This window comes from Dipodomys ordii, unplaced genomic scaffold, assembly GCF_000151885.1.
Source record: "Dipodomys ordii isolate 6190 unplaced genomic scaffold, Dord_2.0 Scaffold88, whole genome shotgun sequence".
In the NCBI taxonomy this organism is placed as follows: Eukaryota; Metazoa; Chordata; class Mammalia; order Rodentia; family Heteromyidae; genus Dipodomys; species Dipodomys ordii.
The window spans coordinates 4465442-4489415 of NW_012267304.1; the positions used below are offsets into that span (position 1 = coordinate 4465442).

At 39.4% G+C, this 23974-nt stretch overlaps 1 protein-coding gene across 1 annotated transcript in view; it reads right to left on the bottom strand.

The window, feature by feature from the left end:
- Positions 1-3575: 3575 nt before the first annotated feature.
- Positions 3576-23974, bottom strand: part of Gucy2f (guanylate cyclase 2F, retinal) — an 88196-nt gene continuing 67797 nt past the window's right edge. The window contains exons 13-19 of the mRNA XM_013025855.1: positions 23797-23960; positions 22818-23010; positions 19339-19513; positions 15471-15569; positions 11786-11880; positions 3763-3851; positions 3576-3671 (exon numbers count right to left, since the gene is read on the bottom strand). Of these exons, the coding sequence (XP_012881309.1) occupies positions 3584-3671; positions 3763-3851; positions 11786-11880; positions 15471-15569; positions 19339-19513; positions 22818-23010; positions 23797-23960 (903 nt within the window). The 3' untranslated portion in view covers positions 3576-3583. The remainder of the gene's footprint in view (positions 3672-3762; positions 3852-11785; positions 11881-15470; positions 15570-19338; positions 19514-22817; positions 23011-23796; positions 23961-23974) is intronic.

Below are 23974 nucleotides of genomic sequence, written 5' to 3' on the forward strand. Positions count from 1 at the left end.
AGAATTTTGGACAATGAACAATAAAAAATCAAAGAAACTCCTTCTTAGTCCTCAGTTACCTAAACACGACAACTAACCAGACTGTTTTCCTCCTCCCCTGCACCCTAGTCCCTGTGCATTCCAGCCCATTGAGGTCACAGGAGTGGGATTCAGATGTATGTTTGCTGATATTGTTTTCCTGGCACTATACTCATAGTAACTGAATTATAAATTACACTTATTAAGTACTTATTAGAGGTTCAAACAAAATAGGAAAGGAAGTGAAATGCCTCCTACTTTTTTGTGAAAACAGAGGCCTTCTTATCTTATGTAAGTTGAGCCTGCTATTCATGGATCACTAAAGTTGGACTTCATTCTCTTTGCTTTCTTAGGGTCCACATCCATAGCAGCTTGTAGTCAAATAGCCCTTTTGGTGATAGCTGGGTAATGGCAAAGCTTATGAGCAAAGTTACTTTCCAGGAGCTCCCTTATGCTGAAACTAGGCTTAAATATCTCTGGAGATAGGTCATTCTTGGGAGTTATAATCATTCACTATGTCTTGCCCAGTCAGAACAATAATTCAACTGGAGTGAGCTTTTCCATTGTTTCACTGATATCCGAGTCATATACTGAAGCCCCTTAAGCCTGGGAAGAGGAGAAAAATAAAACAGTAAGCATGTCTCCATCCTACCCCATCCATAAGATTTCAGTATGGATGATTTCACCCCCACCATCACCACCACTCTATGTATACTTTGTGAATTGTTAAACATTTCCTAGACCATTGAAAAAATAAACATTACATTTGCCAGATTTGAATAATTAGGTAATGCTATTTGTAAGGGTTATTTACAAATTGAACAAAAAAGAAGCATGGTAATATACAAATGTACTAATGAGGTGTATCCTAAGCATTTGTAAGTTAATGATTTGAGACTTAGAATAACTTTCTCCATAGAAACTGTATTATATATGTGGTGGCCAAATTTCATTTTACTTTTTTCATTTATCATTATTATTATTATTAACTTTAGTTCATACAAAGGTGCTGCCATTTAACAAAGCAGTTTATGAATACAAATCCACAAAGGCTAATTTAACCCACATGGAGGAATAGAGTTACATTAGAGCTCTGGTGAGGATCCTGAATCATGAGAGCAGAAAAAATAGTATGCTATTTCCCCATTCTTAAAGTCCAGAGGACAGGCTGGAAACAGGTGAAATATAAGCTGACTTTTCTACCTTTATACTATTTTTCACCTTTCTCCCATTCCCCAGGGATACATTGCTCTTCCATTCTCCTAAGCCTGCCACTGTGACCCTGAATCCTTCAAAACTGCCAGATTCCTCATTTCTCTCTGTCCCAGTCAAGATGAAATTGTTAGGTCCTCTCAAACAGCCACTTCAGCTCACATCCATGGGGTATGGGCTATTAACTGCTTCTTACTTCCAAAAAGCATGTTTATGATTAAAAGAAGAGACTTTTTCTGCCTCAAATAAGGTAAAAATTAGGCAAAGCAAAAGGTGATGAAGTAAAAAGTGGGTTTGAGAAGTTGTAAATATCTGGGGACTCAAGATGACAAGGCAGCCCCTGTGATCAGTTCCCCAAGTCTGTATAATTTTCCCAATTTTCCCAGGCATCTTTTCTCCCTTCATGTCTGACCACTAAAAGCTCTCCAAAGGTTTTAGTTTTCTCCAAAACTGCCATGATGGTGGCAGCACTTCAGAGACATTCATATATATTATATTATGTGTCTTTCAGAAGTTGGTTTTATTCCATTAAGAGTCAATCTATAATTCACAGAAATTTTAGAAATATTCCAAAGTAGGTGGTCTTGCTGGGCAAAACTAATATAGGACATTGAATGAGAGATAAATGAGGTGTCAGAGTGGTTGGGTTTAAATCAAGCTTTCTGAAATTTATCTAGGATACACTTCTTGGAGATGATTGTGATTTTCACAGGCCTCCATGGCCATTGTGGTCAATTAACATGCTAAGTAAAACACAAATACAAATGACACCTGGATCAAAAGGGGAATCTCTTCTTGAGTCACTTGCTTCAAGGTTTCATATATCCACAATCCACAAAAGCTGTGTCTCTCAAAGGGTACAGAGGAGTACATTTGTAAATGGCCTAAACGACATCCATTTGCATGCGAAAGGAGCATCACTGAGTATACAGCCAATGGCAGTGTGTGAGCTGCAGTAAATTAAGCTGCAAAGTTCCACACATGCTTAGATATGGATGTGTTCTTATATGGTACCTCCAATGTCTGCATCAATTTGTCAAAGAAAATCTTTCAAGAACTTCTAAAACTTTTTCAGGGCAGGAGGAGGAGGAAAGAAAGATGAAGGGGAGGGAGAGAAGAGAGAGGGAGAGAAGGAGAGAGGGGTAGACAGAGGCTGTGAGTGATAGTGTCCTTGTGCTCCCTTACCCATAAGAAAGAATGTTTCTAGAAATTGGATGATGGTGTGTCCCAGCTGCCTATCTGTGTCTGTTGGTCAGCAGGAAAGAACAAAGTAGAGCCCGAGGTGGCAGTGAATCCCAGGGTGGTACAGGAGACTGCAGAGGAGCTGTTTGCTCAGTACAGAATCCTTTTTGAAGCAGAAATGTGCAACTAGTACATAATACCTATGATTGTTGCAGTAATGAAGGTTTGGTGGGGTTTTCTTAGGAGAGAAACAGTCACAGAAGTTAACAAACTCCACAGAGCCTGGTGAGAGAATAGGAACTGTGTGAGTTCTTTGGTAATTACTGCTAGGATTGTGATTATTCTGGAGCACGGTAGAGAGCAAGGGAGCAGGAATGGATGGAAATGTCCTAATGTTTACCTTAAAATCTTGTAATTTCTAAAGATACATGTAGAGAGAAATGGGATATACTGTCAAAGTGGCCATGGGTGAGAGCGTAGAAACCAAGAAGAGAAGAGATATTGAAAGGAACACAAGAAAGCTATGGATTCCTTAGAGATAAACTTGTGATGGTAATTAGCTTGCTGTTGATGCTTCACAGTTATCCAGTCATAGAAGAGAAGGTAGCATGAGGATCCTGATTACAAGCCAGATAGTTTGAGTAGCCATATTTTGATTGACAATGCAAACCTTGCAAGAGATCAAAAAATGTCTCCAGAGGAAATGACATGAGCACCCCTTTCAGTATGGTATTGCCAGTAGATCCCAGAAAAAAAGACACAGTTGCAATGTAGCTGTGTTTCCTAGATAGACCTAAGTCTCTAGAGACCTGAGGTGGCTCACCATGGAGCCCTGGTCTTCAACAATAAAAGAGGCAGGTGCACCTGCCTGATAAGTGGATAACAGGGCCAGACTTGTTAGCATTTAAATGTGTTATCAGTACAAAAGGGAAGGGTTTTTCTCTCTCTCTCTCTCTCTCAGGCTAGGATAGCCAACTTTGCTTAGTGTAGCTCAGTCTACAACAGCCCTCCCACAGCAAAGGTTTTGCCCAACTGAGTGGAGTTTGGAAGTTCACCAGCTCCATCCCACTCTGCCAAAAGAATGAAGGCCATGACTGGTTCACATGCCAAAGGGAGCCTCAGTTCTGAAAATCTGGCAAGGCCTTATGCTGTTTTCCTGCTGGCCATTACCTTATGGCTTATTTCTCACCAACTGCCTTTCTGCTTTTCTTCTTTGGAAAGCTGCAATCTCCGTTGGTTGTAGGCCATGGCCCACTTGCCTGCAAGGCAGAAAAACACCAAAAAAGATAGTGAACACAGTATAGCAGAGCAGAGCATATGAAGATTCATATACACATGAGCTCTACTCACCCATCTTTGCCCACTGGTGGTGGTACAGGGAGTGGTTTTGTGAAGCCTTTTTTTCCAACTAGCCAGAAGGTTTCCTCTGTGCCTTTGCCCTTATTATAGAAAACACGAAAAATATTAACCACAGTGTAACCAATTTTTCCAAAGAAGTTCTTCTCATTAGTAGGTACAAGCATTCAAACTCACAATTTACCTCTACTTTCCCCTTTTCACCATTCTCTGGAGTTTTCTTTTTTGTAGGCCTCCCTTACCCTATGTACCTGAGGTTCAGGCAAGCTCCATAGAATGCCAGAGCAGCCAGATGAAGCTGTCACTCAGACGTTTTGTCTACCCATCACCACATAAGTCCATCTTTCGAAATATGTGACTATTTGTTATAATAGCAACCAAACATCTGGATGCTCAATTTAAGTGTCATTTTTGCCCTCATCATTGGCATTAAATGTATCATTGCCTGTTCCATCCAGAGAATACAAATTCAAAGTCTATTTCTCCATGTATACCCTGCCATCCAATATCTCTCACAAAATCCAAAAATGGAATAGGAAGTGGAAATGAAAACAGGTTCTACAACTTGTTTTGAAGCCCAGAGCATCCTGGTTGCTTTGAGAGGTCTACATTCTGCATTAATCCTTTCTCCTGCCAAATGATTCTTATAGGTAGGGCAAGATGCCAAGGAAGCCTCTATCTTTAAGTATTGTTGGTCTGCACACTAAAGCTACCAGCACAACTATGTTTATTGCAGCATTATTTACCATAGCTAAGGTATGGAACCAACCCAGATGCCCCTCAGTAGATGATTGGATCAAGAAAATGTAATATATATATATATATATATATGAATTCTATGCCTCCATTAGAAAGAATGACATTGCCCCATTTGTTAGGAAATGGAAAGACTTGGAAAAAATTATTTTAAGTGAAGTAAGCCAGGCCCAAAGAAACATAGGTCCCATGGTTTCCCTTATTTGCAATATCTAGTATATGTATGGGTCAAGTGGAAAAGGTCAGATAATGTGATGTTAGGAAAATGAACCCTTAGATATGTATTTTAATGTTTTTTTCTTTCATGCATTTGTTTCTAATGCATTTATAAGATTATCTCTTTGTTGCTTTGTATGTCCCCCACACATAGTATAACCCCTGCTTTCACTATATTTGATGTCAGTATAACTTGTGGAGGAGATGGGGAAAAACAAGTCGTTTAAGGATACAGGGGGACCTGTTGCAACAATGAGAAGTACAAGTCGTCATGTCGAAAACGAGCTTTACAACACTGGGGGGGGAGGATTAGGTGGGGGGGGAGGCTGGGAAGGGATGTGAAGGGTAAACAAAGGAGGAGGCTGCAATGCTTGATAAGAAATGTACGCCCTATCCTGCCCATGTAATTGTAACCCCTCTGTATAGATGTTCACAAAAAAAAAAAATAAAATAAAATAAAAAAAGAATTGTTGGTCTGGGAAGAGGCAGGGAATGTAAACCCAAGCGAGTCACCCTAGGGCCATCACTCATGTCTAAAAAGGAGCCAACTTATCTGCCTCTCTTGTGCCCTCCCCTCTTCTTAGCAAACTTTCCTTTTCATGTATTTCTCTCTCTTTTCAGTTCTTTTCTGACTATTCTCTCACTTCCTCTAATCCAGAAAACACCAGCTTTACTAAAACCAAGAAAAGTAATAGAATGTATTTCTGGCTCATTAATCTGAAATATTGTCTCACAGTAAGTAGCTCTCATTTGGAACAGTTCTAAATTGTTTAACTTAGAAATGCCAATTTGATTTGTTCATTTTAAATATCAAATCACATATTCATTCCTTAATAGTAATGGCATTAGCCACGATAATAACTGGCACATTTAAGTGGAGAATCTCAAAGCATTTTGCAAATATTTGTTCAAGGCTCTGAACATGCCCCTCCATAAGACAAGTAGGAAATGAACTTGCCTGTAGTCCAACTTCTATTAACCAGCAACCAACTAATTTTAGAGTTCAAACAATGGGACTATTTGGAGCTACTCTGTTTTTATACAAATAATAACTTGAGGATACAATCCATGATGACCCCTTCATTTATTTCACCCTTCCTATAATAGAGCCAAAATATAGCTCTGGCTCTGTCCCCTGAACAGTTTGCAATATAGAGAAAAATGACTAACAGGATATCTCTTGGATTTTAAGCACATTAAGCACAGTTACTCTGCCTCCAGAGCTCTTTCTTTTTCTCACAGCACGTACACACAGTTGCTCAGTAAATCATCAGATTGTTCCACTGAGTGGAAGTTTCAACCCTTGAGAACTTGGAATACTTAAGGCTTCCTGAAGCTCACTTTGGTAAGACATACTGATAAAATTCAAACTTGACTCCATCCCCCAGCCATAATTAACTGTCTTGTTATCTAAGGCGGGTAGGGCAGCATGCCGATTTCCAAGGGAGCTTTGTAGAGTCAGGATTATCCAGAGATAGGAGTAGGTCCTAGGACACACTGGGATGCCAAAACTAATGGTTACAAAAGAGGATGGGAGTGTCACAGGCTCAGGCAAGCTTCCAAATCAAAGAGTATGAAGGGAAGCTCCAGGGGCTTTCTGAGGTTTTGGATCTCATCCAAGAAAATTCTTAGAATCCTAGCTCTCTGTTTACCCACTCCACTTCCACAATTCTGTTGAAGACATGGACAGAGGGGAAACATGAAAAGCAACCCATAAAAGCTTAATGAAAATGTTTTGATCAAGTATCTGTCCCAGGGTAGTCCAAGAAATTCCCCCAAATAATAGCACCTTGCTTTGGCATTGCACTTTAAGACACTTTGGCATCTCTTATTTTATTTAATCCTCAAGCAATCCTGGAGGGCAGTTTTACTATTAATCTCATCATAGTAATTAATCTGCAAATGGTGACACTGAAGTTCATGGAGATGACCTGACGTCAATAGCAGGCAAAGCTGAGACTTGAACCAGTTTGAAACTGATAGCTTCTTCAACACATTGAATCAAGGACCAGGTCTCAGGCAGAAACACAACTCTTGGGAATTTTAAATGTTGTAAAATTAATAAGCTGTCCTGATAATTGCAGGTCTAAAGAGTCCTCTGTGTAGGCAAACAAGAGCACACAAAGAACCGGATTTGTCCAATGTCATGCACTGAGTCATTGATGAGAACAGAGATCAGAGCTTGTGGCCTTCATGGATCTCACCAATATAACTTATTTCCCAGCTCAGTCTTTAATGTGTGTGTGTATGTATCTGTGTGCATGTGCACACACACGCACACATGCGCAAGTGCATGCATGCATGCACATTCACTCATGTTAGGAGTTTAGAGAAGGGGTACAAGAAAAAATTTCAAGAAGTACTAAGGCTTATGGATCTAAGAAACAAAAACCATTAAAGCTGAGAATTCAGAGACAAAGTGAGAAAGTATCCACCAAGCCACAACATAAAGTGGCTTTTAAAAGTTGTATAAGAAGCAACCCAAAAATTCATATGAAACAATAAAAGACCCCGAATAGCAAAAACAAAACAGTTTCGTACTGGCACAATAACAGACTTGAGGACCAATGGAATAGAACTGAAGACCCAGAAATGAACCTGCACACCTATAGCCACCTAATCTTCGATAAGGGAGCTAAAAAATAAAATGGAAGACAATCTCTTCAGTAAATGGTGCTGGCAAAATTGGTTATTCATCTATAGAAAACTAAAGCTAGATCCTTATATATTACCCTGCACCAGAATCAACCCCAAATGGATCAAAGACCTCAAAAGTAAAAGCAGACACCCTGAAAAACATTACAGAAAGGAATAAAAGAAATTCTAGGTCTCCTTGGTCAATATGGTGACCTCCCAGGAGTGGGGATCACCAGGTTGCCTAAGGAGGGGTGAAGTGGCCCAGGTCAAAAAGACTACACATAGAGCTTCCCTATGACCCAGCAATCCCACTTTTGGGCATTTACCCAAACAATCACAAACAAGACCATACTAAAGCTACCAGCACAACAATGTTTATCTCAGCATTATTCTTCATAGCTAAGATATGGAACCAACCCTCAGTAGATGAATGGATCAAGAAAATGTGACATATACATATATACAATGGAATTCTATATCTCCATCAGACAGAATGACACCACCTCATTTGTTAGGAAATGGAAAGACATGCAAAAAATTATACTAAGTGAAGTAAGCCAGGCCCAAAGAAACATAGGTCCCATGGTTTCCCTTAATTGCAATAAATAGTGTATGTCTAGGACAAGCAGAAAGTTGAAAAGCTATGTATATATGACCATACAAGAAGATGGTAAGCGAAATGAACCCCAAGATAGGGTCACAAGAGGTTTTGTTTTTAATGTACTTATACTATGATATTTTTGTTTCTTTTGTATGTTCTACCTCCATTGTATAACCCCTGTTTTCACTGTATTTGAGTCTGGTGCCCTGTATCTTGTTTATACATTATTCTAATTTGGGGAGGGGAAGAGAAATAACAAAATGCTGAAATAAGGATACGGGTTGATTCATTGTAGCAATGAGATATGCAAGACACTATGTTGAAAACGAACTTTATAGCTTTGGGAGTGGGGGAAGGAATTGGGGAGGTGGGGAGGGAAGGGATGGTAGGGGAAAAACAAAGGTAGGAAATGTACTCATCACCTCACTAATGTAACTGTAACCCAGTATCTTTACAATAATTATATATTAATATATTAAAAATTGTGTGAGAAAGTCTTTCCAGAATGCAAATTACATTTAAAATCACAAAATTTTAAATACATAAATTTATTTAAAAATTACATTTTCCCTAAATATATATATACATATCTATCTATATATCTATATATCTATATCTATCTATCTATCTATCTATCTATATATATATATATATATATGATGAGCCTAGATATATAAAAAATCCCAGGAATAAGCACCAAATTTGGGAGGAAGACAAGATTAAAACAGAACTAGCCCATCAGGATAGAAATTTTTTAAAAAACTTTAGACATTGATAATTTGTTGCCAAGAAGGTGTTAGAGTAGACACTGGGACAGCTCTTCAGGTAGACTGAGCTTTTCTTCTTCTTCCTCTCTTTGGAGGTCATGGGACTTGAACTCTGGGCCTGAGTGCTGTCCCTGAGCTCTTCAGCTCAAGGCTAGCACTCTATCACTTGAGCCAGGGCACCACTTCCATTTTTCTGGTGGTTTATTGAAAATTAGAGTCTCATGGACTTTCCTGCCTGGGCTGGCTTTGAACCATGATCCTCAGATCTCAGCCTCCTTAGTAGCTATGATTACAGGTGTGAGCCACTGGTTCTACAGAGCTTCTCTTCAACTGGTTTCTTCCTCAGACTACTTCAGCATCCTCATTTGGTCTCTTTCTTTGTAGTATCAAGCTATCCAATTACTATAGGTATTCATATAATAATTATGCTCTTTTCTCTCTGCTAATCTAATTCACAACTTGGATTCCACTAAGGGAAACAGTGAAGGAAATGAGGTAGAAGGTTGAGCCCAAGAGAAAGGACTTTAGTGGAGGAATTCCAAGCATCAGCAAGCTGGAAGGAAAAAATATATACTTTTTCTGCCCTGTGTACTGGGTACTTCTTGTTTCCAGCAATAGAGAGTAGATGAAGGACACCAATATTGAAAGAGACTTTCTAAACTGTACAGGTGATGTGGTCTATTCAAGAATATATTGAATGCTCCCCAACCCCAGATTAGAAACCCTAGCCCCTGTCCCCTACTACAAAATATTCTATTTCTGCTATGATTGGGGAGGTGGAGAGTATAGAAACAAAAAGGATCTCCTCTCCTCTCTTTTCTTTGGTGTGTGTGTGTGTGTGTGTGAGTGTGTGTGTGTGTGTGTGCGTGCGCATGCATGTGTGCACGCACACATGCATGTGCTAGTACTAGGGCTTGAAGTTTTCCTCACACTCTCACTTGGCATTTACACTAATGGATGGTGCTCTACCACTTGAGCCAGAGCTCTAACTCTGGCATTTTGCTATTTAATTCTAAATAAGACGGTCTTAGCTTTGTCTGTCCAGGTTGGCATCAAACAATGACGCTCAGATCTCAGCCTCTTGAGGTCTACAGGAATGAGTCACCAGCACACAGCTTCTCCCTCCTTTTCCTTGGATCTTTCTTCTTATCCTTCTTCTTATTGCTTGTCCTTTTCTCTAGATACTCCTCCACTTCTCTCTCAATATCTCCCTCTTAATCTTTTTTTTTCCATGAGGCTCTTGTCATTCCAATAAAGGCTATTTCTGGGCTGGGTATGGGGGTACATGACTGTTAGCTACACAGATGGCAGAGATTTAAGACTACCTCAGTAAAATTAGCGAGACAACATATCAAAAAAAGAAACCAGGTAAGGTGGCACATTCCTGTAATCCCACCTATGTGAGAGGTGGATGTGAAGATTGCAATTTGTATCTTCCCAGACAAAAGAGTGAGACTCTATACAAATAATTGAAACAAAAGGACTAGGAGCATGGCTTAAATGACAGACCTTGTATTCAATCCCAAGGAGTGGCAATAAATGAAAAAAAAAGGAAAAGGAAAAAAAGAGTTTTTCCTCCAACATGCTGTAGCATATTCCCAAATTCCCTGGGGTGGAACAAACCATGAAGCTGCAAAGGGCCCATTTGAAGACTTGTTTTTGTACTTGAAATCCCAAAGATGTAAGTGCTCCTGTGTAGAATTTGTGGGGCAATAAAAATCAGTGGGGGTGGTGCGCATTTTTTTCTTTTTTTCAGTTTCATAAAATTGTACCTTTTTAGATCTTCAGCTTTTAAATGAAATTTCTGTGCCCAGCAATACAGAGGAAAGTGCTTCAGGGAACCAAGCTGCCTTTGTGCTCTGCTGGGAAATGACAGAATGTACAGAGGGATCACAAAAGCCATGGGCAATTTGATTTACTGCCCAAGTAAGATCCCTGCCCCCATGGTCTCATTGTGGGAGTGCTCTCCAGAGGTGGCAATGAGCCTCTGCCCCTTTGTGAGTGACTCATCCCACCCGCTGGAAGATTTAAAAAATCTATTGGAAAAGATGAACACAAGTCAAACAAGGAAGTGATCAACTAGAATCATACTTTCTGAAATCTAGTTACATATACATTTACCTCTACCAAGGGATGATAGGTCACTGACAGAAACAAACCATACATTAATCAGTGCCCTGCTTTTGCTTTGCCCAATGATAATCACTAAAAGAACTGTCTTCATACTGCATTTTAGTATGGAATCAAGTCAGGCTTCCTGAGTTTAGCCTGATTCTGCTATCTGACTAGATGACTCTGCTCAATTTGTTTCACCTATGTGGGCCTTGATTCTTCATATAAAATGAGTAATTTAGATAATCAGATCCCTGAGATCTCTTACAATTATCCTTAGTCATGGTCCTAGGATCATGCAGAAGAAAGGGATTCCAGTGGAAACGGTAGGAAGGAAAACCATCCCAGTCTTGAATCCCAAGTCAAATGATAGTCCCAAAAGAGAGAAAAGATTACTACAAGATAATAGCCTCTGACTCTGACTTTCTCTCATAAACTCTGACTTTTTCTTTCATAGATTCTGACTTCTTCCTTATAACATGGTGAGCCAATGGTATGGATGAAAACTCAGAAAGGGTGGCCTACTGAGCAGGAAATAGAAAACCCAAACTCCTCAGTTCTGTAGCTTATTGGACAAAGTTTAAAACTGCCAAAGAGCAAATAAAATGGGAGTTAGTAAATGTAAACAAATATAGCTCATTAGAAAGGCAAATACTGAGCAGTCTTTTAGGAAAGAAAAATACACTTAATAGTCTAAAAGAAAAGTAGAAAGGAGTCTCAATGAACCTACCTACTTAAGCCATATTTCAAAGAGAAGAAACTGATGGCAGAAGGGAAATACCTTTTGGGAACCTCAAATGAAGCTGGAAATTCTGCCTAAATTATAGCTCTGAGTCTCAAGCTCCCAGGTAAGTTCTTTCAGCAGACCATGACCTCTTGAAAAGCAGGTATGTCCAAATGGTTTGTTCCCAAAACAAGTACTTTATACCTTAAGCTCTGTTCTTCCTCGAAGCTCTACTTCGTAGCCCTCACTCAAAGTTCGAAGAATTGTAACCGTGCTGAGACTGACATGAATTCGGTATGCTGTAAATAAAAGAGAGCCATGAGTTTAGCTCCTTTCTCATTAAGAAAATCAATGAGAAACTGCCAATACAATAAATGGCCCCACTTTAAAGTGTGCCAAACCCTAAGCAAAGTCCTGGGTGAAAGCTTTAGTTAAGGGTTCACAGGAGGAAGGGGGAGTGATGGCCTTCTCACCAGGCCCAGACAAGGTGTTAGCTATAGCACCTATCAGCCTCCTAGATGGTAGGTTAGATGAAATGCTGGGCAATAGGAAGGTGTTAATTTAACTTGAAGGCTGAGAAGGAGAAATCAGCAGCCACTATTGTGTTCGCAGCTGAAATGTGACCTCCTCTGAGGGAAATTTAGCACCAGCAGCTTCCCTCACAGGCTTCTGCTAGGGCTAAAATCATTTTATAAAACTAAAAGTTTTGTAAAAACGTACTTAAAAGACAAAAAGCCATACAATTCATTTCCCACATGAATCCTTACAACTTATAAAAAAAATCAATGAGAAACAGTCTAACACCACTGTCAAAAACTTTTGAAAGGGACTGGGAAGGTGGCTCAGTGGTAGAGTGCTTGCCTTGCATGCATGAGGCCCTGGGTTCGATTCCCCAGCACCACATAAGCAAAAATAAAATGAGCCGGAAGTGGCGCTGTGGCTCAAGTAGTAGAGCGCTAGCCTTGAGCTGAAGAGCTGAGGGACAGCGCCCAGGCCCAGAGTTGAGGCCCTACGACGGGACCCAAAAAAAAAAAAACCCATTTGAAAGACTGACATTCAAGCTGTTCTTTAAATGGGTGCTTTTAGCTTTAAAACCTACAGAATGTACTGTTTTCCTATCAACAATCCCAATCTGCAATTAAGAGCCCTACGAAGAAGCCCTACTTCCTTAAAAATTATTTAGGACTTAAGTGTGTTCTGTGTGTATGTGTGTATATGTATGTGTGCATGGTGTGTGTGTGTGTGTGTGTGTGTGTGTGTGTGTGTGTGTGAGTGAGTGAGTGAGTGAGTGCTGGGCCTCAAACTAAGGGCCTGGGTGCTGTCCCTTAGCTTTTTGGCCCAAGGCTGATGTTCTACTACTTGAGACATACTTCCCCTTTAGGCTATTTGCAGGTTAATTGAAGATAAGGGTCTCACAGATTTTCCTGCTCAGGCTTCAAACCCTGATTCTCAGATCTCATGCTCCTGAGTAGTTAAGATTACAGGTGTGAGCCATTGGGACTTACTACTTCTTTAATAAAGAACAATCCCTTGTTAAATTCAACATTCCTGACAACGGTCATTACGAAATGACACCTTGTTAAAAATTGTACCTAAAATGAAAGTCCAAGACTTGCTCTCATGCTTGAGAAAGTCATTCTTTTAAAAGCTGAATGCAATGTGAGTAGGAAGGCATAGTAGAGTTCCTTTTCTTTTTTCCATGTTGATCCTGGGGCTTGAATTCAGGATCTGTATGCAATCCTTGGGCTTTTTTTTTTTCACATGGCTAGTGCTCTACCACTTGACCCATAGCTTCTGGCTTTTTTCTAGTTAATTTGAAGTAAGATTATCATGGACTTTTCTGTTCTTGCTGGCTTCAAATTGCAATCCTCAGATCTCAACTTCCTGAAGGTAGGCTTATAGGCATACACCATCAGCACTCAGCATAGTTTCCTTTTCTTAATAACTCAGTACTCATATCTGTGCCCTCCTCACCCAGAGTCACTCAAAGCCTCTGTTATATTCATAATAGACACAACTCTGGCCAGTATACTCATTGCTAGGCTAATATTTGTCAGCCCATTAGCATCTGGTGTTCAGAGAGCCTTTCAGTAGGGGGATCCTAATTGTGGGAAACACAAAAGACAACTGATTCTAACCACTGCTCAGCTCTGTGGTAAGGCAGCTCCAGGACTAGATCACAGAATCTCAAATGATTCATCTGTGCACAAAGGAGACACTGATGAAATTGATTTGCTGTTAATAGACTTGTTACATGTCCTGATTTCATATATCCAATACAAGGGGAGAAACAACTGCCTTAGAAGATATTTAGTCTGGTATATCCCTCAGTGCAATAGTTGATTTACAGTCATTAACTTTTATGAAAGCAGTCTAATCAGCTCCTGGAGTGCAAAGATCATGTGGATGTTCTTCTTTTTATTGATCAGTAGACAAGGTGCTGCCTAAATCTCAAAAGTCAATTTCTACTTTCAACTCTGTACCTCCAATGGGAAATGTATGTGGAGAATTGCCTGGTGCAGCCCAGAATAGGGCTTCAGCCTTCTACAAACCCACATCAGTCCTCAGCACTGTGTCAAATCTTCATTGTGGTTCCATGATCAATTTCTCTTCATCTTGGGTTGCACTTCAAGAGCAACATCATATGCAAAGACATATTCACACAGCAGTTCCTGGATGACTACCTCCATGGCCTCTGCCATATCTGTAGAGTTTAAAAGACTTTCCCAGATGTCAGAAAATTTATTCTGACAACAGTTTTTAAGCTCCATGCTGCCTCCTTAATCATGGCTGCACAGGCTAGATTGACTAAGACTGGACCCATTGTGTAAGGCTGTTTCTGCACCTGAGTGATGGGGAATGGGGTCAAATAGGGCACCACCCACTGTGATATAGGCCACCATATCATCAACTAGTTTGAATATATTGCTGAAGTTAGGGAAGAGTTTGTGTTACCTAGTAGTTGCTAAGCCAGAGCAAAGAAGACAAATGCCTGCCTGCCTTCTTTCCTTCCTTCCTTTCTTCTTTCTTTCTTTCCTTCCTTCCTTCCTTCCATCCTTCTTTTTCCTTCTTTCCTTCCTTCTTTCTTCTCTGTCTCTATTTCTGTCTCTGTCTCTCTGGTAAAAGTCCATGATATAAGTAAAAAGCACATTTGATTTTTGACAGTATTTCAGTACTGGCAGTAAATAACCAGGAAAGGTTGATTGAACTTCTTGCCAGCAGCAGACAAATTGCATAATATTTGTTTTATTCTCAAAGAAGAGAAGAATCAGGATCTTTAATATTATGCTTGTTTTGATAGCAGCTAAGAGTTTTACATACAAGCAAGATGGAATTAATTATTTTAGAATTCCAAGCTCCTTAGATTGAAGGATTACTGCTTGCTAAATTCTAGGAGGCTATTTGATGAAGCCAGAACTCCTGGGGTCCTAACTAAGAGGACTAAAGCAGCAAACATCAGCCAGCTGGGAGGAAGCTGGCTCATGTGTGTCTTCACAAACTGGTTGAAAAACTGAATATATCAGTCTCTTACCTAGTTCTTTTCTCCCAATAACTCTCCTACACCCACCAGGCTGTCCAATTTTTTTCTTTTACTCAAAAGACTTTCTAAGTTGTTTTGATCACAGTGCCTGGCTGTTTCAGTGTCATCTGGCTACAGCTTTATTTCTATATAAAAGATACATACATATTCAGTCCAACATCACCCCCTACTGGTTTGCTGTTAGAGATCAAGAAAATGTGTGATAAATCTTAATCTTTTCAAATTATCTTTTATTTTTCTAGAAAACATTAAAAATACAAAGTATCCTGCTCTCTTTCCCTCTGTTGAAAAAGAACCACTTTCCTAATAGCAGGGTGATGCCTTCCCATCCATCCTCGAGGTACTCACGTAAGCCTGTTGACTCCATCCGAGAAGCTGTATTTACAGTGTCTCCAAACAAGCAGTATCTAGGCATGGTGAGGCCCACCACTCCAGCAACAACAGGCCCTATAGAGTAGCAGAAGACAGGGATTATAGTCAACAAGAATACACTCAATGTTAATAGAGGAGCACTGCCAGGGATAGGAATGTAGCTTGATCATATAGCTCTGGAAACCTTATGATATAACTAAAGAAAGACATACAATTGAATAATGAACATTTTGTCTATAACAAAGCAAGTTTATATTTATATTTAATACTTTACTATCTTTCTGATTTACAGTTCTATTTCAAATAACTGTCATATCCAACATGCTTATATCTGTCAACAAAGACAAGCCTCAAAAATAAACCAGAAAAACCTGGGGAGAGATTCAGGATCCAAACATGTTTGTTGCAAAGAAAAAAATGTAACTCTTGTGCCCTAAGGTTAGAAGGAAGAATTTCATAGGTCTATTTGTCTCCCACATTGTGTCTATCAATAGAATTATTGCAGAGAGAAAACTCTGAAAACAAATAGAGATGACTTTCAATTATCTGTAAGGGGCATGGAATATCAGTACAACCAGATCATTCAAAGAGTATTTTCTATCTGTTCTTGCAGTGATCTTTGTTCTGAACATGATATTCAGGATATTTTTCAAATTTCAACAGACATACCCAAAAGTAAGCTCACCGGTATCTATAAAGGTCTCTGCCTTCATCTTTGCTGTTTCTAGGTTTTAATTTTTTAACATTAGTTTTTGGTTATGGACATTTCTTCAGTTAAAGTAATTGTTTTGCTTCAAAAATTAATTCTAGCTGGATGCTGGTGGCTCGTGCATGTAATCCTAGCTACACAGAAGGCTGAGATTTGAGAAGTGCGGTTCAAAACCAGCCCGGGCAGGTAATTCCCTGTGAGACTCTTATCTCCAATTAACCACCAGAAAACTGGAAGTGGCTCTGTGGCTCAAGTGGTAGAGTGCTTGCCTTGAGCTGAAAAGCTGAGAGACAGTGCCCAGGCCCAGAGTTTAATTCCCATGACTGATAAAAAGAATTAGTTCATCTGAGAATAAAAATAAATAACTACAAACATGTTTTTCTTTTCAACTCATTTTTTGTTTATTCAGAATCATACTTTGAGCACTGAAGTAGGCACAAAAAGAGAGGGGCTAAAAAGGAAATTTAATATATGGCCTAAATTCTCCAGGAATTTACACTATAATTGAGAATAAAAAGACTAGTATCCAGGAAGTAAATAAGCAACCACACAGAACAATATGTCTGAATGGAGAGAAATAGTACAATAGAACAGTATCATAATTTAGTAACCGAGGGGACATACTTAATAGCAACTGACTCAGTCAAAAAGGATCCATGGAAAAGGGTAGGATTTTGATTTAGGTCTTGATGGGTGAATAACATTTGAATAGAAAAAAAGTAACCTAAATCAAAGGTTTGTGGTGGGATTGAGCATGCCCAAACATTGGGAAGCATCTAGGAGTAATGAAATAGGGTTGGAATAAGTGGGTTATTCGCAATGAACCTTAAACCACTAGAAAATATTCTTTTTTCTTTTTCTTTCAGATCAATGTATAGAATGCATTGCAAGGAGAAAAAGTAAAACCAGAGAAACTTGTTAGATGGCTGTTGAAGTAGGTATGGGAAAGATGGTGATGATGGCAAAATGTGCTAAAAAGTTGATGACAGTGATATTATGAAAGGAAAACCAGTGGACTTCTTGGCTGTCTGATTACCATGAGCTTCTGAGTTTATGCCAATTTGTGGGACTGGAAGTTTTAAATATGTTGTATTTTGAAATAATGGAGACTCATCCAAGCCAAGGTGAGGGTGCTGAAAATGTGAAATGGAAGCACAACTAAGAGCTGAAGGATTTTCTTTGCAAACAGTATTACCAAGCACCTGTTAAGTGTTAAGTATTCGGTACATAAACATGAGTAAGATATGGTTCCTATTGCCAGGTAGCTTAAAGTCTAACAGAACAGACAAAATGATAGATTTATTCTAGTACTATGAGAGGGGTGAGTCAGTGAAAGCAAAATGATTCTATAGTAGTGATCCAGACAACATATACTGGTAGTCTGGACTTGGATAAGTGAGAATCAAAGAGAAACAAGATAGACTCAAGAAATATTTCAAAGATAAAATGTTCAAGAGTTAGTCATTGGTTGACTAAGGTCAGAGTGAAGGAGGAGTTGAGAATAACTTCTAAAAGTTGCTGAAGTAACTAGGTCAATGGCAGTAATACAGAAATAGAAGAACGCTTTATGGGAATAAAGCAATTATGTTTTATACTATTGAATCTTATGACAATGTGGAATATAGTTATGTGGAAATGTCAGCAGGTACCTTGATATACAACTTGTGGGGCTGAAAGCTATCATCATGCATATGGTAGTTAAGCCATAGATGAGAATGAAATGACCCAGAAGAATAAGGGAGATGGGGGGAGGGGAGAGCCAGAGAGAGAGAGGATAGGGGGAGAGAGAGAGATTGAGACAGGGAGAGAGAGGGAGGGAGGGAGAGAGAGAGAGAGAAGAGAGATTGAAATAGATCCACATAAAACTCTGGGAAACACAGAGGACAGATATAAACGAACAGACTTACCAAGCTGCAATAGAAAAAAACAGACATCAAGTTGGGGTGGGTTGAGAAATAAATTAGAGGTGAGAATATGGAGAAAGTAAGATCACCACACTGAATGCTCTGGCAGAAAGTGGCAGGAAGAGCTAAGACAACTAAAATTGAAGCCAAGAAGCAACATTCTGAGTGAGGAACATGTCATGATAGTAAGGTATCTGTGATACCAAGTAACATGTCTGTCAAGAGACCTGTGAATATATGAAACTAGATAGGAAAGATACAGTGAATGAGAAGAATTTGAAGATAGTCAACCAAGAAGGAATAAATATGGGAGAAAATACTTGGAGTTGATTTCAACTAATTGAATTATCCTAAATACAGCAAATATTTGCTGGTTTTATAGCACAATCAAACATGACTTAGGACTGTTTTGCAACAATGAGAAGTACAAGTTGTCAAGTCCAAAACGAGCTTTACAACGTCGGTGGGGGGGGGGGGGGGAATGGGGGGGAAGGAGAAGGATTGGGATTGGGGGGGAGGGGGGAGGCTGGGAAGGGATGTGAAGGGTAAACAAAGGAGGAGGCTGCAATGCTTGGTAAGAAATGTACGCATTATCCTGCCCATGTAATTGTAACCCCTCTGTACAGTATGTTCACAATAAAATAAAATTAAATTAAAAAAAAAACATGACTTAGGTAGGCATAATGGAATTAAGCAGTCCTGGACACTTGGATAATTCTGCTCCTAGGTATCAGGAGAGGGTTACCCTTCTTTACCAGTATTCCTTGAAGCACCTAGGAAAGTTTTTTCTTGCTTTAAGTAGTTTTATTTTTAACTTAATTTTCTTGTCCAGGTGATGTACAGAGGGGTTACAGTTATATGTGTAAGATAATGAGTACATTTCTTTTTAATATTGTTTCCCCCTCCCTTGCTTTTCTCCCACTTTCCCTCCCCCGAATCCTCCCCAAGTTGTACAGTTCATTTCCAACATAGTGTCTTGTGAGTATTGCTGTTCCATTGATTCACCCTTTATCTGTTGTCTCACCGTTATGTTATTCCCCTTCCCTTCTCGAAATCAGGTACACATATATATAAGACACAGGGTACCAAAATGAAATACAGTGACAACAGGGGATAAACCAAAGGGGAAAAAACACAAGAAAAAAGAAATCATCTCCCACAGTACATTAAAAGCAACAACAACAACAACAAAAAACCATTTGAAGTTCATTTTACTTAACATTTTTGTTACCTGAGTGCAGGCCCATTCGAATTCGAACTGGCACCTCTGGCATGTGCCGCATCTTGAAGGTGCCCACAGAGCTCAGGATGTCCAGGGACATATTTGCGATTTCAGCTGCGTGTCTGCTGCCATTCCTCTTTGGGAGGCCCGAGGCTACCATGTAAGCATCTCCAATGGTCTCTACCTGGGAATTGAGTAAACAAAATTGGCAAGCAAGTAACCTCTTGGTGTTTCTTTGGTACCCATAGAGTTGTGGGATTACAATGGTCTGATGGAGACCAAACGATCTTCTTATAAAATGAAGAAGGCAGGAAGGGGCTCTTGGTGGTTTAAAATCCTGGCTACAGAGATTAGAATCACTTAAAGAGATTTATTTAAAAAATACTAATGTTACTAATATCTAAGTGCCACACCTAGAAATGCTGAAAATCATGTAGCTGTTTCCTAGGGTCATTAGTGATCTAAAGAAATATTAGGCTTCAAGAAATTCCTGTGGAGGGGCTGGGAAGGTGGCTCAGTGGTAGAGGAACCAATCTAAGAGACAGAACAAAAGATGGTCCCCCAGCAATCATTTCTCTACATGGTTTTAAGTACAATTGCTTAGGACATGCTTAGTTTAGAGAATGGGAAAAGAAGGCCAAGGAAGACTCTATTTGATCTGTTTCACTTTATAATATAGTGGAGTTAGTTTTGCAGACTTTTATGAGTATGTGAACTGGATCTTTCCTCAACGATTAACTCACCCTTTGTATTGCTGCCTCTCTGAGGGGCATCCATACTGAACTTACGTGCTCAGTATGAGCCAGTTAGAGCTGGACATTTGGAACTAAAGGCAAATCAGTGCTCCTCATCTTTCCCACAAGTGTGCTCACTCATTTAGATAAACAGGAAAGTGAAGCATTAGGGGTAAATCCAGAAGATAATTAAGCTGAAAGGATTTCTATAAAATATGGCAGGGAGGCTAAGCTACGCCAAAGTTTGGATGCAAGTAAAATTACATGTTAGCCTGGCACTAATCCTAGTTACTTAGGAGGCTGAGATTTGAAGATTTCATTTTGAAGCCAGTCGGGGCAGGAAACGCTGTGAGACTCTTATGTCCAATTAAATCACAGAAAAAGCCAGAAGCAGTGTTGCTGCTCAAGTGGTAGCCTTAAGCAAATGCAGCTCAGGGACAGCACATAGGCCCAGAGTTCAAGCCTCAGGACTGGCAAAACAAAATAATAATCATGTTTTCCTTAGTGTTATACTCACAAAATTCCTTAGCAGTATGAAATTTTGGAATCATACTGTCTTGGATAGAACCCCATATTTACTGTTTACAAACCTGGAGCAAGTCATTTAATCTCTGTGTTTCAATATCCTCTTCTGTAAAGATAGGGATAATGACAATACTTATCTTGTAAGGTTCTATATGAGCTAAATGACTTAATATATGTCAAAGCACTTAAAACCTGACTGATGGATGATAACATGAACTAAGTACAAGTTATCACCACCAGTACCACTGCCATCATCATCATCACCATCACCAAACAGGATTGAGGATATGATTCAGCTCCAAAGAAACAAGTTTAGCATGCAGAAACATACTTTCTCCGTTGCCAGCAATAACAGTCTGTATCCAATACAGGATTTTGCACCTCAACCTGCTTCTATTCAGTGAATGCTACATGGGAGCAGAAACTCAGCAGCTGGACTGGTAGGATTAACACTTCAGGGTTGATAAATGAGTCACCCAGGAGGCCCCCAAGGATATCAGTGAGGACATTAGAAGAGCAGGGAGCCTACCACTGGTGGACCTTAGTATGTAGACTATTAGGAGAAATTATGGGTAGCATCAACTAGAATAAGGATACTAAGGGAAATGTAGTTATAGAAAATGGTCTGTTTGAGATGAGGGCAGTGTCAGGAGAATTGAATATGAAAACAAATCACCAATTTTATAATTCTGTTGTAGTCTGCTCACTTCCACTTCATATTATCAAGTACCCGGAGAAGTGATTCCAATTTTACAGATAAGAAAAAATGAAAATACAAACAGGATTGGTGATTCATTGCTGGTTCAATTTTGATTTTCTTTGCAGTCTGTTGTTTTATATAATAAACAAGACTGTAAATTAGATTCCATTCTTTTGGAGTTGGAGAGTCCTGCTCTGTCTTGGGAGCACACCACTAACTCCCTATTGCAGCTATGAAGTTTTACAATAGCTAATGGCCTCATCCTTAAGACCTTCAACAATTGTCTGAACAGAATCAGCTGGATTGATTAACCAGTGGATGTGTTGCTGCTGATTTTAGTTTCAATTGAATTAGCTTTCAGTGATTTGCTTTTCCCTCTAGGCTGCTTGAGTTCAACAAGGTAAGACAGGTAGTCTGAGTCCATGGATTTATTTTTCCTCCACCATGATTTCAATGTGTGTTTCTTCATTAGCTTGCAGCTCCTGCTGATTGACATGTATGATGTCTATTTCTGAGCCCTACTTAGGTAGCTTGGTCTAGCCCTGAGGCTAGACCTGAGAAGGCGCTATCTAATTTGAGATAAACACACTACTTCTGTGTGATTTGAGAGTTGGAACATTTCAGGCTACTGTGAAGGACCCAATGAATGGAGTTACTCATTCTCCAGCTCTACCTTGATTCCTGGGACAGAGGAGCTGTCTGAATTCTGTATGCCTGGGGCATCTTTCCCCATTGATAAAAAAAGTATCCATATTGCAAACAATGTGGAAATGTCCCTACATAGTTGTGAGGTTTTCAGTCTTTTGTTTACCTAAGAAAAAAGACAACTTATAAAAAACTAGTTTAAGGAAGCAGGGTGTCAAAATTAACTAATGCATTATAAGCTCTGTACTCATCTTCTGTAATCTTTGACAGAAAGCATGGACATGGATAAGTTGAAGGAGTAGAAGGTAGAAGCAAGAGTTTTAAAGATCACAATATAAATGGGCTTTTGGTTACCCTGCAGCAATCCTAAGAACCCCAGGTCTAATAGCAACCTCATGCAATGCCAAGTTCCTTCATGTATAAAACAACAGTACCTAAGAGAATAGACCAAACCATGAATTACATCAACACAAACCTTATCAAGATGACTCTGTGGAAGCTACTATGGATAAAACACCAACACTTCTGTGGCCCCTTCAGAGCCTACCAAAACACTGTTTACATTGAGGCACTCAGTTGTTAAACTGCAATAACTCACCCAGCCTCAACTGCTTTTTAATACCAATTCTAGGCAATAATAGCTCAAAGGAATCTTTCTGGCCATCTCTTGCTGAGTTGAGAGTTGTCAATCTGTAAATTAGAAAACAATACGCATTCTATCTGGCCTTCATTACCAATGAGATACCAATCAAAGTGGTATATTGCATAACACTTTCATTCCTAAAAAAAAAGCATTCTATAAAATTGCATCCTTCATTATTGGCAGGCACATAGATAAGCCTTGTAAAATCTTCACTCTGAAACTTAGTTCCTTGATAACATACCTTATAGACATCATGACTGCCAATGATTGCATCAAAGAGTGTGTACAGGTCATTCAGAAGATCCACCACTTCAATGGGCTCACTCATGGCTGAGATGGTGGTGAAGCCCACAATGTCGCTGAAGTACAAGGTGACCAAGTCAAAACCCTCAGGTTCAACTGTGCAGCCCTTCTTCAGGGACTCAGCAACTGATCTGAAAAGAAGATGTGGCAGATTTCCAAAGAGGATACCAATCTCCCTATTTTCTACTGACACCTTCTAAAGCATAATTTTGTCCCAAATGACCTCCAGGTAAATGATGAGAAAGAAATTGTCACCTCGATAAAAACCCTAACTTGTTCACTTATTCTGCAAATATATATTGAGTGGTTACAATGTGTTCATCACTGTGCTAGGAGCTAGAATACAGCACTAAACAGATAGAACTAGTCTATGCTTCAGTAAGTTTTTTTTCTCTCTTAGCTCTCAGTACTTCTACCTTATCCAATTTCCTTCAGGGGAATGTTCCCAAGGGCTGCTTTTCCATGTTACTAGTTTCCCCAATTACCTCCTAGAAGATCATGTTAAAACATGTTAAGGCATTCTAAAACTTTGGAAATGGTAGCAAAAGATAAGATTTTTTATTTTCAACTAAGAAAAAATAAAAACTGGAAAAATAATGTAACTACTGTCCTATATGAGCTCAAAGGGCTGCCTATTTTAATTGGTCAACCTCCTGCTAAACTCACAAAGTGACATAGAGGAAAGCAAAAAACTTAAATGACCAGCATGATCAGCAAGTAGTCAAAAATTAGGATATGTACTCTGCACCCTTGGTTGCCAGTTCTACTTTGATTTGAAGGTGTGACTCAAACCTACTGGGAGTAAAAAGGGTGTAGGATGGGGGGAAGGAGCAGTTCCTTGATAAGTAATTTTTTCTTTTTTTTAAAATGAAACACACTGTTATAAGGATTCACACTCCTCAGGTGTTCACACATACGGTGGTAGCATCTGTGTTAGAAGCTTTTCTGTTTTCTGTTTTTCAATTTCCAGCTCTTCAGTCCGCTCCCTGATCAAATCTTCCAAGTTGCTAGAATATTGTTCCAACATCCTAAGCATGGAATCGATGATATTGGTCTTTTTCCCTTTATTGCAAGTTTTAAACTGAAAGTCAAACA